The sequence below is a fragment of the Vigna unguiculata genome, chromosome 5, assembly GCF_004118075.2.
Source record: "Vigna unguiculata cultivar IT97K-499-35 chromosome 5, ASM411807v1, whole genome shotgun sequence".
Classification (NCBI taxonomy): Eukaryota; Viridiplantae; Streptophyta; class Magnoliopsida; order Fabales; family Fabaceae; genus Vigna; species Vigna unguiculata.
The window spans coordinates 14,141,323-14,158,367 of NC_040283.1; the positions used below are offsets into that span (position 1 = coordinate 14,141,323).

General features: G+C 32.7%; 1 protein-coding gene across 1 annotated transcript; it reads right to left on the minus strand.

Annotated features, from left to right (window-relative positions):
- Nucleotides 1–245: 245 nt before the first annotated feature.
- LOC114186111 (probable pectate lyase 8) lies at nucleotides 246–6,359 on the minus strand. Its single transcript, XM_028074136.1, has 7 exons — nucleotides 6,103–6,359; nucleotides 5,901–5,966; nucleotides 5,589–5,654; nucleotides 2,083–2,725; nucleotides 1,689–1,792; nucleotides 1,124–1,262; nucleotides 246–1,032 (listed from the first exon to the last, which is right to left on the minus strand). Exons 1-7 carry the CDS (start codon nucleotides 6,222–6,224, stop codon nucleotides 811–813), a joined length of 1,362 nt encoding a protein of 453 aa, XP_027929937.1. The 5' UTR covers nucleotides 6,225–6,359; the 3' UTR covers nucleotides 246–810.
- Between the last annotated feature and the right edge of the window lie 10,686 nt (nucleotides 6,360–17,045).

The following is a 17,045-nucleotide window of genomic DNA, read 5'->3' on the forward strand; positions in this document are numbered from 1 at the left end:
GTGACGTTAATTAACAGTTGAATCACAATATTTTGGCTTACTTTAGGTGACGTATGCATTTTAACATTTTTTCTTAATTTATTTCAATAAATGAAATGAAGTAAACTATTTTAAATACACTGTAACATGAAAATTGCTTGGCAGGTGAATGTGTTAAATTTTAGGGAAAGAAACATTTAAGCCAGCATAAAACAAAAATAAAAGGTAATCTGAAAAGGAAATGCATTAAGAAGATAAGAAAGGCATAAGTAGAAGATGATAATATTCTGATTTAAACAAATACACAACCAACTATTTGAGTAATACATTCATTTTTATCCCCCTTCCTTTTTGGCCATTTAATTATGGACAAATGAAGCGTTTTAGTAAATGAAGGACACAGACATAATGAAGATGTAGTAAGTAGTGGACAGAGTTTGAAGACCATACAATAGAGGATACAGAAAGAAACTAAGGGGAAGAGAGATAGACTTAGTTTCCCTTGGAAAATTATAGGGAAATCTCTCTGGCACTTCTCAACAATGCCTTTCAAGCAATCACTGTTATCAATTTGATAACAGTTCACATAAAATGTACAGTGTCCCCCCCCGGATATCTAACTAGTCAGAAGACAAACATCGGGTGTGATCACAGTTGCTGCATGTGCAAACTCAATCAATACATCTATAACAACGCAATAATAAGAGGAAAAAGAATGAAAACTTTTCTTTCTTCCTTTTTACTTTATGCTTTTCTATGCCTCACTTTTTTTTTTTAAGTATTCTTCGGGTGTTTGAATTGGGTTTTCCTTTGGTTGTAGTGTGTTTGATATTAACACATGTTACCCCTGCGACAGTTAAGAACACCAGATCCAGAGGTAAGGGTACCAACCAAAGAAGATGATTTGGCCCCCAAACTTGAGGCTCTAGCGTAGCTTGCTGCAGCTCCTGCTCCCGAAGAAGTGAAAAAGGCTCCATTCAGCAAAAGGTCTCCTTCAGACCTCCAATTCCAACTTTTCCATACGGATGAACCAGTGTCTACTCTCTTTGTTACCTGTTCACATTGAATTTCCCATTTTTAATCAAAAACTTCATTCAACAACATTTTGCCACAGGTACCAACATTACATGTGTAAGCATTTTACCTCTTTGGCAAAAGGGTTCACGGGGGCAAGGTATCTGTTTCCTTGGCTGTTAATTGTGGGATTAGCACTGCCACCAATTGCATACATTTCCCAGTGGGTATAGTCATTGTTAACCACGTGGAAATACCCGTGTCTGCACCTGCGTTATCCATAAACAATTCCTTGTTAAATTGTTAGTATATGTGCGACGTCATGGCATGGAAATGGAAATTCTAGGAGAGCAAGGGTCCAATGTTGATTGGTCTATTTGTAAAAATAAATGGACTTTTAATTTGGACAATTTGATGAGCCTAGTATTAGAACTTGTTAAATTTAAATGGGCTTCTGAGAGCCCAACACAAAACATCAGGCAAGCGGGCCCAAGAATGCAAACACCCGACCCCACATCTCTCAAAAGGAAAAGTAAAAATATAATTTAGTTGTGATCCTTGATACTTGATAAGGTAAAAAGTTATCCAATCATTCAATTATAGATTGGCAAATATCAAAAAGTGATCTGTAAGGCAAAATTTAAAAGTAAAAGTCAAACAAAATTGACCTCTTGCCTGCTTAAAGTAAGAGTTACCTGGGCATTCTTTGGATAAGTCCCTCCCCAAAATGGTTGTAAGCAATGGTGACCTGCATCTGCTTGTCGCGGACATAAGAGTCGCTATGACCCAGGAGCATCACCTGTACAATTTTAAAGTCAATTAAAAGAAATTAACATGACGAACATTTTAAGGCAAATGCTTGGTTTATTAGGAGATTTTTTACTAGGATACAAACTCTAGAGTTCTTGTTTTTAAATATTTTAGCTCATATCTTTCAACACTGGTTAGCAAGATCTGTGTTTGAACTAAAAGGAAACATGAAAAAGACAAGCATTAAGATTGATTAAAATTTATTAAAAATGAAAAAAAAAAAAAGAAAAAAGAGAGAGAATGTGGTGTTATTAGTGTTTGTCTTAACTAGGGGTATACCTCGTTGTGGTGGGTGAAGTAGTTGTTGGAGATGGTAATGGCAGTGGAGCCCATAATGGCGTCGATGAGTCCGTCAGAGCAACTGGAGAGGGAGTTATGGTCGATCCATATGTGGCTTGAACCAAAGATGGAGATGCCATCCCCGTCAGCGAGCGTTCTCCACCCGTAGTGGGAGGGGGAGCTGCGAACCATGGCGTTGCCAGTTTGCTTGCAGTCGTGAATGTGGAGGCCGTGGATGATGACGTTGGTGATGAACTGGACGGTGATGCACGCGCCGTAGGCGATGTGGACGTTGGCGCCGCGCCCGTCGATGGTCTTGAAGCTGTTCATTATCAGCTCCTGCTTCAGCGTGATGACCATGTCCCTCTTGAACACGATCCACAGGGGACGGTCCTGGATCACGGCGTGTCGGAGCGTTCCCGGTTTCGGGTTCACTGGGTCGTCGTCGTTCGGGTCCGTCACCACGTAGTAGCGGCCGTCGCGCCCGCCGATTGCGTTGCGGCCGAAGCCGATGCCGCAGTTGGCGAGCTGCTTTCGCCGGAGGTACCACCGCTTGTCGCACCGCCAGCAGTCATCGATTGGGTTCCCCGTCCCACATGAGAAGAAATTCAGATTTCTTCGAGCCGTCGAATTGCGGATGCTCCTGTTTTTGAGTCATACATAAATTAATTAAAAAAACACGTACGTTATCATTAGTTCCGTTTTTTTTTGTCAGTTCTAGCTGGGAGTTTGCACTATTCGTTTCAGAAAGAAAAAAAGAATTATCTTTCTTCGTAGATTCGAAATTATTAGAGAAGCCTTGATCAGTTCTTGTTTGTTCTGTTAGCTACTATGAAAATAATTAATGTTACTTAAGTATGTATTATGCAAAAAGATAAATAATAATTTGTTCTAAACTTAGAATATAAAGGTTGATGAAAGGAGATGGATAAAGAAGAAATAAGAAGAGAAAGAAACTGACAAAATGACATGATAAAAATTAAAAAAAAATAAAGAAAAGAAAATAGAAGTATGATGAAATAGAAAAAGGTTATGAATATGACAGCCTGTTCTTTTGTTATTCACATCAGAGAATTTGATACCGATGAATATGGATATTTTGAATTATGTACATCATATGCTCTTAAATTACACAACACTTGTATAAGATTTGTAGCATGTTACGATAAGAAGAATTTGGAGGAAAAAACTAAAATATTAGTTAGAGTTGATAAATAATTTTAGTGTGACCACGTGATGAGATGAAAGAATGAATTGAAAATTAAAATGAGTTAATGATGAAGAGTTTAGTATGCAAGTGGGAGCGAATTTAACATTGATGTTTATGCATAGGTGGGAGGAGTGGTGGGTCGGTCATGTGGGTCTACATGGATAGAATGATACGGAGCATACGGAAAATCGGGGGTTGGAATCGAGCATAAATGATCTGGTAGAAATAAATGCGAAGGTGGGGGGAGATCTAGTTTCTGCTTGGTACTTTAGGGTGTCGGTGGCGAAAAGCGTTATTATTAAGTTCCTGAATGATAGTCATTTAATAAGCTCATGGAGGTCTCATTGAATAGCATAATGTGTCAGACAGACAGCAGGTGCAGGATCGGCCAAAATACAACTATGACTAGAAAGTATTACGATGGAACTAGATCTGATCTGATTTTTGGAGCTATTTCTTGCAGACAGGCTGGAGTGAGGAACATCATTCATGTGCATTACCCCACCCTGTTGGAAGATGTGTGGGAATGGGAGCTACAGAAGTTCCCAACACTCTGAATTCAACTTTGTATATTTTGTTCTACTACCAGAGATGTAAAGAGGGCAAATGCAATCAATGATGCACAAAACACTCCTTTATCTACTTATATGTAGGACCAAATCATCATGTGGAAGGGATGATGCAATTTGTTTATTCACATCGATTGAAGAATGCAGAGTGACTCTAATCATTTTTATTTTCATTTTCATCATGTTTAAAACTATATATCCATGCAGTATGTATGAATTTAATTGAAGCGAATAAATGTGAGTAAAAATAACATCCTAACCAGCATTATGTATTAGATATTAAGAAAGGAATTTATGCTATAGTAGTTATACATTTAAAATAGTTTTGTTTACCGAATCAAGAAGAAAATAACTCTCACCTACTGTCTACCGGTGAATGTGATTAGGGAAGCAATTAAGGGGACCATAAGCCTAAAAATGTGAAGAGGAAGTGAAATGACAGGTATACCCAAGACTCAAGGACTTATTGAAGTCATTAGTCACGAAACTTGGACTTCAGGTACAAAAAGGTGTTTGTACTTGGAAAAGAAATTTTAGGATAAGGAAAATAAAAAAGACAAAAAAATTATCATGAATGAAATGGTCGGATCTCGAGACACTGGCATGTGGTTAAGCTGGCAAATAGAATATAAACGCTTCAATTTTTAAGAGATCTCATCTGCATAGAACATGGTGGTTTGATTCCTTAGAACCGTGTAAGGGAACTTCACAACGTGGAGACGTAACTAAGGCATGGACTACATTTATTAATGGCGTAAAAAAGGAAGAATTTTGAAAACTAATGGCAATGTGACCAAAGGGAATAACAACCCTGCTAAATACGTCAGAGTGTGATAGGCATCAAAGAATAAGGTCACAAATCGTGGAATCAAATACCATTATTTTTCTCGTTCTTTTTACACATGATTCTAAACTATTGTGTGATAAAACTATACACTTAAACTTTTCCTACAGATGACTATTTCGAGCATTAAAGATTTATCTTCTGATACAGTTCACGTAACATTAGTACTCTAATATAATCTTTCAAAAAAAAAAGTAGGGCCTTCCCAATCAATTATTAGTTTAGAACTTTTCAGGAGATTTTGTTTTGCAGAAGTGATATTTGTTCCCACAAGGAAATTTGCTCTAAAATCCCTTTGCATTTGTTGTGATGTAGATATTTATCGGTTCTATCTTAATCCTGTACCAAAAAGGCGTAGATTTTGGGGTAAGCTCAATAACGGAAAGTCGTTGGGATACCCTCTTAATTATCAAAAGAAGAACACGTATATATAGTTTGTAGCTTTCATATAAAACATAGCTAAATTAACCACTTTGACAGAGTTTTCTTAAAGGCAAAATTCGCCAAAAGAGAATGAAAAGGGTATTGTCCAAAATTATTATTCCAGCAGTAGGATTCACGAGAAGTAATCAAGTGTATGTATTTTCCTTCTTTGGTCCTGCATCTCAATAATTATTACTACATTAATAATACTAAAGCCAAGTGGGTTTGCTATGTTGATTCTCTGTTAACCTTATATTCTGTTATAAATGATCATGTGAGCCCTCTTCTCCAAGCAAATAAAAAATTTATAAACAGTTAAAGTAATCTACGAAGCACATGACCTATAATGAGATGAACATAAAGCAACCAATAGAAAACAAAGCAAAATTTTATATAATAAAAATGACTTAACGCACAGAAACAGAGGGAAAAGAGAAAGAGAAATAGATAGAAATATTACTCATCAACCATAGAAGCAATCTCCTCTGGATTATCAATTGCGTGTTTATTCAAAGCATCCTCCAACCTGAAAACAAACTAAAAAAATCACCAACACTCCACAAATAGCAGAACACCAAAACGACACCGTTTAAACGATAACCAAGTAAACTCCTTAACAGAATTAATCAACGGCTCAGATTGGTTCTCTACCGAGCTGAAAACACAGCTCGCCCAAATCCATCGGCTCTCATGTTCCCGATTCCACGTGGACGGCCAGATTGTTAGAACCACACCGTGAGTAAATCGTAGAAGCAGTAAACAAAACACTAACCTTTCTGCTGCCGCCGACGAATTCTTCAAGCTCTGAACACGCAACTTCTTTTCCTCAACCACATCCCTGTTCAATCCGCGAGGAAAAGCATTTCTGAAATCAGACTCTAGAAAACAAATAATCTAAAACAAAAAAGTAAAATTCATAGAAGTTGAAGCAGGGAAGAAGGCAGAAGCTTGAAGCATTTGTTTGGCCGAGATACCTTGATTCTGTGGCTTTGTGTTTGGTGATCTCATTTTCATTGGCTGCGGTGGAGGCAGCAGAAAACAACACCGCAAGCAGAACGGTGAGAGTGAAGAAGAGTCTGAGAGACAATGGCTCCATTGCTCTGCTGCGTGGGTTTGGAAGTTTCTCCCAACACAAAGTACTGTACCTTGTTGTTGTTGTTGCTGGTGTTGGTTGTTAACGTTGTGAGAGGGAGGAAGAGAGAAAAAGGGTGGAGCCAGAGAAGGAAGTGAGGGAGAGGGGTTTAAATAGCAATGCACGTACATGGGAAGAGAAAGAGAAGGTAGAGGGAGCGACTCTAACCATGGTTAAGTTAATCAGGGGAAGGAGTAACTAGGGGTAACCAACTTACCACCGCTCTAACTGCCATTAACTACTTTGTTTCTCTCTCTCTTTCTTCCTTACCCACGTGGCATGCTCTCCTCTCTTTCTCTTTACGCAATCAATACACTAGACTGCACCAATGCACAAAACCAGACTAGGTATATTTTTCGTCTTTGTTTTCTAATTTATGAATGACTTTGATTTCATGTTTTTTAACTTTTCATATTACAAAAATTAAGGCTTTGCATTTTTAAATAATAGATAACATGATATTGATTTTTCAGTAATTCATTCTTGGTAATTATGCTCTATTTATTTTATGCATTTATATATAACTGAAAAAAAATTATGTATTACTTGTGAAGAATATTTTTCATTTATATGTTTTTTTAAAAAAAAAAACTATAAGAAAGGCAAAAATATAACCTCTTCAAATTAAAAAAACACTACTAAAAATGTGTTATTAATATTTTGATAAAAAAAAAACATGTATTTTTTTTTTATTTTTATGACTCATGTATGTTCTCGTGATGTTTATGAACCATTAATTAAATATATGTTAAATTTTATTATAAATCATAAATTAAAGCACTTGTAATTCTAAAATAAGAAAATTACATGAAACCATTGATCTTCCATTAGTATAAGAAAATATAATGCAAGCGAGATTAAACATGGAAACACAGTACTTGTTATGATATAAAAATATAATTAAAAAGTAGACATTTTAACAATTTAAAAAAAATATTTTTAAAATTAAAAAAAAATATTTACTTTTATAGTATTATAATAAATAGTTTTTTTACAATTAATAAAATTAATATAATATATATTGCTCTCCGACAACTGATAACAAACCATTTCTTTGTTGCATTTTTATCATTATTAGATCAAATTTAGAATAAATTTTAGGATTTGAAAATGTATGAAAGCTAAATATGAATTTTAGAGCTACATGGATTAAAATTGAACAAATACGTGTTACTTGTTAAAGTATGAGATTAAAATAAATCCTAACATGTATAAAGAGAAGAGAGAAGCATGAATGAGTTTTTTAAAGGTAAAAATTCCTTTTGTCAAAATGGGAAAGGATGATAAAAGAAGGAAAAGAAAACTGCGTGTGAAAATTATTTTCTGGCAAGAGTTAATATTTTTATTTATAAAATAGAAAACAGATATTAAAATAATTACAGTTATTCATACATTATTTAAACAAGATATTAGATTTTTTTTTAATAAAAGAAAGCCAATTTTAAATAGATGTTTTTTTTTGTTAATATTAGCGTCTAGTTTCATTTGGAGAGTACTTGAGTTGGTTCAACAAATGAAAAACGTTAAAAATATAAAAATAAAAGAAAAATCAATTAAAGTTCGGTTTATGAATGATGTTTGATTCAAGAATTTCTTTCTTATAACAGAATTGGCTAGTCAAATTCTTTCATAGGAGTGTCTCATTTTGGGTCTTACTTGAATGAAATGGTAATGGTTGAAATATATTTTGGTATTGTATTCATAAAAATATATGAAATATTTAAAGTGTTGTTTATTATAAATAAAATTGAAATTCATAATTAAAATTAAGAGGAAGTTTTGGCATGTGAGTGGCTAAAGAGAAGAACGGGCGTCCTGAAAGTTTAGGTAAGTGTACGAATTGTCTCATTATTAAGCAACGTGCCATGTTCCTTTTTCTATTTCAGAAAAACAATGAAGTCAAATATAACACCCTGTCCACTGACACGTGTCCTTTTCTGGATACATTTTCTTTCTCAAATCTCAAACTCCAATGCGTTTTCGGACTTGGATCTCCGTTTTTTCCGGTTCATGTCCAAAATCTAAATTAACGAGAGTTTGCATTTGCATAGTTGGATTGATTTAGTTTAGGGTTAAGCCACTATGATTGGGTTACTGATGGTATTTTTAAATATCTTGAATTATGCTATGCATTTAAATATTATTTTTTCATCATTGTGGAAAAAGGTATCTTTCAGAATTTGTTATTATGGTTTCTTGTAGAGTCATTTATATCATCACAGTTTCAATTAATGATTTGGGTCTTCTTTCATTTATATTAAAGAGACATTTTTTTGGTTATCAAATGTATTACTTCCCCATTTAATCAACTTTTGTAAAGCATCAGGAAGATTTGACCCTAAGCACAATTTGTTTAAAAGAACCTATAAGAGATAAGCACATAATTTTTAGGTTGTGTTTTTCTTTTATCTTTAAATTTATTAGTCAACTTTAAACCTAATTCAATATCTTAAAATTGATTTATAAAGTCAAATATATACTCATTTAAACATTGGAAATTGACCTTAACTTTAATTAATATAAAATATTAATGGTAGTTCGATAACAATTCGATAGTAAGTGAAATATTAGATTCAATACATAAAAAATATTGTTAGGATGAATTCTAACTCATAATTTTAATACTATGTTAAAATGTGATTTTTAAACCTAATTCAACTTCACAAAACTAACTTTTAAGATAAGATATATATTTATTTATATATTGTAAATTCTTCTTATTTTTAATTGATCTTGAACTTTAAACACCAATTTAAAATAAATAAAAATGTAAAAAATATGGGAATAGCAAAAATCATGCAAAGTACGTTACAATGCTCTTAATTTTCTTCTATGAACTTGTAGCCAGAGGTAGCTATGTAAAAGAAGCAGAGACGCATGTTTTTCTTTGGAGCTTGAAACTGAACTTTATTGCGAGAGAAGGCATGCTCTATAGGCCGACACGAGGCACTCCTTTTTGTCCATGAATGATCAGAGACAATTAGCTATAGATGCATGAACAAAACACATGCAAGTGTAAATACCACACACTTTAGGTAAATTCTAAATACACAAAATTATGTTGTAAATTTTATAACTAGTGAAAATACTGATAAATACGGTCAACAACAAAAGAGTAATCCAAAACTTATACAAAAAATAAATAAATATATATATATATATATATATATATATATATATATGAAGATGTGATTGTTTATTCAGTGATGCATCTAAGCAGAAAGCATAATGTTAAAAGAGTACAAACGCTTTTACAAAGTTTCTAGGTCCTAAAGCTTACATCATAACAACTTGGTAAAAGCTTGCAACAAGTATATTATTGACTTTGAAATTTGATTCAACCTGATTAAAAGTGTTAAATTTTATTATTATTATTATTATTAATCATAATGTAATTATTATTCAATTCATTTTATTATTTTATTGAACACGTATTTTTAATTTTTAATTTATTATTAAATGGACCAGTAATATGCTAACTTGGTGGTAACACAACAAGGTTAGATTAGACATTAAAATTTTATTCATAAACATGAATCTATCTAATTTGTTTTTGGTTTTCAACCTTTTAGGTCATCTATTTTTGACAACTTTAATCCCAATGTTGTGTTGATTGTGCACTGTACTTATGATTACGGATAGGCAAACATTTGTGATGTTAATGTCACCGGTTCGTCGAGGAAGAGAGAGAAAAATCCTAAAATATCAAAGAGGTCTATTGGATCAACGAGACCAGATCTAGAAAGAGTAGGACGAGATTCTGACGTAGGTGATCGCTACTAGAGACGGTGGACGATGCGTTGCCACGTACGACGACAAAACAGGAGGAGGTGCGACTTTGAATGGCTCGTGAGGGAGCGTTGCTGCTTTGATAGAGACGATTCTGATGGTATTGAGGTCGCCTGGCCAGGGCGACCAAAACCGTGTAGTTCGAAAATGACACTTTGGCGTCAGCGACAACGGCAGTGGCAGCGATTGCAACAACAGGGGCGACGAAAAAAAAAATTCCAAAACAAATTTAAGCTCTAGATACATGTTGAGAATAAAGAAAATAGGATTTGAGATTAATCTCCCTTGTGTATAAACCACACATAGAGTAGTCTATTTATAATAGACAGAGGTACAATTAAAAAGAGTAACTGGAAATAAATAGAGTAAATAAAATATATTGTTTGATAGTGTGATTAACAATATCTTAATAATATCAAACAATATCTAACATTAACCTTGGAAGAGGGAATTTAGAAGAATAATTCATTTATTTGAAAAAATTAAAATATTTTATGTTAGAATAACTTGTTTGTATAAAGTAATTAGAAAGAAATTTAAATTTAAATTTTTTAAGGTATTTCAAATGAATAAAATAGAAGAATTTCAAATACCATAAAAATATAAGAAATTTTAAAATTTCACTCCTTTTCATTTCATTTCACTCCACTCACGAAGGTCGAGGCAAGACAACTCAAGCGAAGCTCGATCAAGTTGGCTCGACATGAAGGTTTAGTCGAGTTTGACTGGACTAAAAATCGAGTTGCTTTAGTCTAAGCAAAAGGTCTAGATAGGTCGGAACAAGTCAGAGGTCAAGACGAATTGATTCGTGTCAAACATTGAGACAAGTCAGTTAGACCGAAGGTCAAGACAAGTTGGAAAGGCGAAAAATCAAGCCAATTTAATGCAAGTTGAAGTCGAGTTCATTTGGCATAGGTCAAACGTTAACCGATTTGGCACAAGTAAAATGTTGAGCCGATTTTATTCAAGTCGAAAGTCAAGGTAATTCAACCCAGGACAAAGGACGAGCAGAGTCAATCGTGGTCAAAGGTTGAGATGAGTCAGTCAGGCTAAAGATCAACATGGCAAGGCTTGTGCCATAGGTCGAGCAAAAGGTCAAGATGATCGACATGGGTAGAAGGATGAGGTAAGTCAGCGCATGCTAAAAGTCAATATGAGTTGATCGAGCTGAAGGTCAAGAAAGGTCAATCAAAACCTAACATCAAGGGGAATTAGTTGGGCATATGGTCAAAATGAGTTAACCCTGGTCGAAGGTCAAGATGAGTCGACCCAAGTTGAAGGACAAATTGACTTGAGTCGAAGTTCGAGTCGAGTGAGTTGAATATCGAGTTGAGTCATCTTGGGCCAAAGGTTGAGCCCATTTTGTCCAGGCTAAAGGTTGGGTTGATTCTGTCTAAACCAAAGGTCGAGTTGAGTCGAGTCGACATGGGCCAAAGATCGATACAAGTTAGCTCGAGTTGAAAGTTGAGGCTGAAGATCAAGATGAGTCGGCCTGAGCCAAAGGTTGAGATTAGACTACCCAAGTTGAAGGACAAGACAAGTTCATTGAGCTGAAGGTTGGGTTAGTTGGTTAAGTCCTAAGCTAAAGGTCAAGACGAGTCAGTTTGGACCAAAAGTCAAGACGAGTCTACCTGAGTCAAAGGTTGAGAGTAGTCGACCCAGACTGAAGGGTGAGACGAGTCGACCTAGTCAGAAGGTTGAGAGGAGTTTATCCAAGCCGAATGTCGGGACGATTCAATCCAAGTCGAAGATTAAGACAAGTTGTCTTTTACAAATGTTGAGCTAAATTAACGCGGAATGAATGATAGAACCAAATTATCCACATATTTTTAAAATATAATTTTGTCATAAAATAAAAATTAAATTGTTTTATCTAACAATAAAATTAAAATTTAAGATATTTCAATTAGTCTATCTAAATAAAATATTTAATAAATAAAGAAAAATTATTTTTAAGTAATTCAAATCTCATATATTTTAATTTCTTGAAATTGCTAAAAATCTCTTATCCAAGGTAAATCTTTCGATTGTTATTATAAAGTGAATACTTTATAAACCTCACACTAAAATCTCATAGTTCAAATTTAACACTTAACTCATAAAATATTTATTAGTTAAAAAGATTAAGAAAAACAAATCACAAGAAATTGTAGGTGAAACTACTTAATTTTACTCACGAAGCAAATTTTTTCGCTACAAAGAAATAAATCGAAAATAAAATTATAGAGAAATTATGAAATTAAAAATTGTTATATTTATATATAGGATATATAGTACTGTGAAAGAAAATTGATAATAAATATCCTTTTAGCCTGCCAAAACTTAAGAAATATATGGTTTACTACAAATTAAAAGTATACATTAAAGATCACATTATGAAAGAAATAAAATTAAAAAACAATATGTTTACATAAATAAAAATATATTCGAGCCATGTAACCTTATAACGGTTATCATTGATCATTTCCCCAGATAAAAAGGATTAGTAATCTCCGTAAGTAAGTTTTTCCACTCTTCATCTCTATAATTATACTACTGATGACATGTAGATAATATTCAATCGAAACACAACTTTTCAAAAGTCAATTTACGTCCATGATTTATAACAAACAATCGGAACTTTAAAGCTTTATTTTATGTAAAATAAAAAGAATTTTATCAAGTTATTGTATAATTAATCGTGTGAGAAAATATAATTTTTTTCATTGACCTCAACCGACTAAAATATTTATTTCATTTCATTTATTATCTCCAACAACCCTATATATGTGATAACTCATGCAATGCATTTGTTCCCAAAACCTTCATTCAGATATACGTAGTTGCTTCCCATTTTCTCTAGTTTAAAATACAAACAAAACACGCGTGGTTCAATTCATTCTATAACGACTAAGAATCTTCATATTTATTCATTGTTCTAGAATGATTTTTCTCAAATCTCGGGCTGTAATGGACACATAAATGGTCCAAACAAAAACAATAATTTTCAACTCGTGTATGAAGAATGGACTAAAGCCATGATTTAATTTCTATATTAAAGTCAAGGAACATAATTAAGAACATAACTAGCATATATTTTTTGAATTTCTAACACAAATTATTTGACTCCCTGCATTCACTAATTTAGCATATGTTTTCTCCTATACTTTCCTGTTAATTGTTTAAATTATTATTTTGTGAACTACAAGTAATTAATAACTTAATTCGGGATCAAGAATGAGAATTAGAAGGAGAAAAAAAGTGGAGTTGTTTGTCTTTTATGAGCACTTTTTTCTTTATGTTATACAAGTTATATGTCTATTACATAGGAGTACCACTGTTTCAAATTCTAAAGATGACCCCAATAAATGGTTACTTTGAAATAGGGAACAGGTAGTTTCGGCCTCAACACTGTTATAGATTCACAACTTCCGACATTTTAAGATAAAGTTTAATATATATATCTCCATACTTCAATTTCAGTTACATATATATTTTTTTATTTGATTCACACAATAATAATCATATATTTATTATATTTTTAAAAATTATTATATATTTTTCGATATAAATATATTATGTACCATATCCTATCACGTGTCCTATCCGATATATGTATCATATTTATACTTTATAAATTAATATTGTTGATGATTAAGAAGAATACAATTTTTTTCACATCCTTTATTCATAAATTTTCCAAAAATATGAGGAATTTGGATTCTCTTCTCTCTCTCTTTTTGTTGTTTCTCTACTGTGTCTCTATAATACATTGATTACCATTAATTTTAACATTTTAAAATATATTAAAAAAATATTTAAAATACTAATACAATGTATTTTTAATACTCAGTAGAGGACAACACCAAAAAAAACCAATAAATAATCTGAACTCAAATATTAGTCTGACTGATGTCTCTAATCGATCTACCTGTCTTAGTTAACTTGTTTGTGGATTTAATGTGACAAGTAATTCACATTACGTCCGAAAAGAAACCATCACCACCACCACATATGGAACTTGTCATTTGGAAAATAAATTAGAATTAAATGAACACAATTTATTCATTTAAGGTTGACTTTTAAATTGAACCTAAATAAAAATAAAATCTCATTGTTTAGGTTAGTATGAAGAACATTCACATGGTGGTGCTCACCGCTAATCATGGAAATGAAGAACAGGTTCATTCTCATACTTTATATGTGGTTATATATACCTTACACCATTCATGCCTGTATTTATGAACTTTAGGTATAAATCTCAATCATTTTTGTTTTCTGTCAAGCTAACATATATATACTTGGACGCACATGCCTTATCAAGAATCAACGATTGAACTTTTTAACATTACGTGTCACAATAGTGCAGTTTATTTATGCGACGTGGACTTGATGAAGATTGTGTGTAAGGTGATTTTATGGTGTAGTAGTTGAAGTGGATGGGTGGCGCATTTTGTGGTAAATGGTTAATGCATTTCCCAAAGTTGGCCACTTTTGGCTTACCAAAAGAGAGATGAACTATTATCAAGTTTGTTTTTTTTTTTATTTCAGATTTGAATTTTTAGTAAACTATATCTTGTAAGATCGACTTAGTGATTAATGATTATCTTTACTTTTAGGTTTAATTATGACTTAGTGATTAATGATTATCAAGTCCCCATTTTGAATTTTTTTATTATTATTTTTTTAATTTTTTAAAAAAATCAAAAATTGTCACGTGTCAAGCTGTCATCGTGCCACGTGGTAGTGACAGAGTGACGTGGTAGTGACAGTGACATGTGTCAGTATTATGCTAGGTGTCATTTCCTTAGTCTCAATTTGGTCCATTTATTTTAATTTGTCTCAATTTAGTCCCATTTTTTGTAAAAATTAGCAATTTTGTCCCTCTCCAAATTGAAATCAAATTTAATTTCTATATAAATGTACACAAATATTTTCATCAAAATTGATATTTCAAGTAAATATTTTTAACCAAATTAAGTTCATTTAATTAATATTTTACATTGAACTTTATTTAAAATGGTTTAAAAGTTGTTAATAGAAAAAAAATGTTAATAGAAAAAAATTCATAAATTAACTAGTTCATGTAACAATAAAATACATATAAATTTAAAATTTGAAAACAATTTTAAGTAAAGTTGAATGTGAAACATAATTTTAAATAAACTTAGCTATGTTAAAAATATATAATAAAAATATCAATTTAAATAAAAATATCAAATTTAATAAAAATATTTGTATAACATTTATATAAAATTAAATTTGATTTCAATTTGGAGAGGGGCAAAATTGTTAATTTTTACAAAAATTGAGACTAAATTGAGACATTAAAATAAAGGGACCAAATTGAGACTAAGGAAATGACACCTGGCATAATACTGACACGTGTCACTATCATTGCCATGTCACTCTGTCACTGCCACGTGGCACGAAGACAGCTTGACACGTGACATTTTTTTAATTTTAAAAAAATAATAATAAAAAAATTCAAAAAATCGAGGAACTGACACGTGACACTCTCTCTAACGGCGTCAACCTTGACTTAATGGAAAGGGCAAACGTGAGACGTTTTAACAAAAAAGGGGACCATTTTGAGACTTTTAAAAATATGGGTACCATTTTGAGATTTTGACTCCAAAATGGGGACCAAAGGCATAATTAAACCTTACTTTAATATTTAATCAAGGTGGAACTTTTAACACTTTCCTTACTCTAAAAGTTGAATATCTCAAATGCAAAATTTATAAGAATAGACATAGAAAGATAACAAACTTCAATACTATTTTAAGATACACACATTCATGTTAAAATGTGTTGTATTGTATTCAATATGTTTAGAATTATGCATAAGGTTACACTATATGAGAATAAGAAGAAATATTCTTTTAACATTATGAGTGTTAATCGACAACCCACCTTTAGGGATAAAATAATCATTAAAAATGTAAATTTTTTAATTTATAAAGAAAAAGAGAGATAAAAGAGTAAAATAGTGAATGTCAAATGAGTATAAAAATATTTTAAGTTTCAAAGTAGTTTGATTCGATAAAAAATTCTCAAAAATTCTTAATCATAAGCAATATAACAAATGTAAAATAAGCTCTTAAAAATAGGACAACAACTTACACTAATGGGGTTTATGTCTCTTGGAGCTTGTTTTAGAAATTTGTAAGTTTATTTTATTTCCATTTGTATTTAAATGGTTTCATTGTAATGTAATTAATTGATTAAATTGAAGTAGTAACTTGAATTTAAATTTAATTAGACCAATGACCTTCATTGACCTCTACTATTGAGGAACCGGAGGGAAATATAAAGATTAAGACTAAGAAGCTTAAGATTGAAGTGTGTAAAACCTTTTTTTCTACCCTAAAAAAAATTTAAAAAAAAATTTAAAGGGGCATAGCCCCATCTGTTGGGCCTAAAGGCTGGCCCATAGGTTGCTGAAGACTCTAAACAGTCCTAACACTTTCATTATGCTCATTTGCCAGAAATAGCTCATTCCCTCTCTTAGAGCAGCAGCCAAGCTTGTTAGGGTTTTACTTCCGCTTTCCGTTGAGCTAGAAGAACTTCATTCATTCCACGTAAGTTGATCTTCCAACTAATATTTCCTCTGTTCTGGTTTTGTTGTCTTGGTTCCAACTAAGGTTTCCTCTTATTGACCTCGTTTCCTTTCTGTTCCACTAAGTTCCAGCTCACTAAGCTGCTTCCGGAGCTACGATGCTCACTGTTTGATAGTACGAGTCGTTCGCTAGCTCTTTCCAGGTAAGGGAAGCTAGGGTTTTGTATTCTAAATCTATTTTTGCCTGCTCTTGGTTCTGTGTTGCATTTCTGGTGCTTGTATGATGTCCACGATGGATGAATATGCATGGTTTTCTGTTTGGATGAATCTCTGGTTTTACGAGCGTAGAACAGCGAGGGAGAACTGCTACTTTTGCCCGAGCAAGCTCGCCTCGCCTAGGTGAGATTAGCAGAAGCTCGCCCAGGGGTTTTCGCTCGAGCACTCGCTCAGGCGGG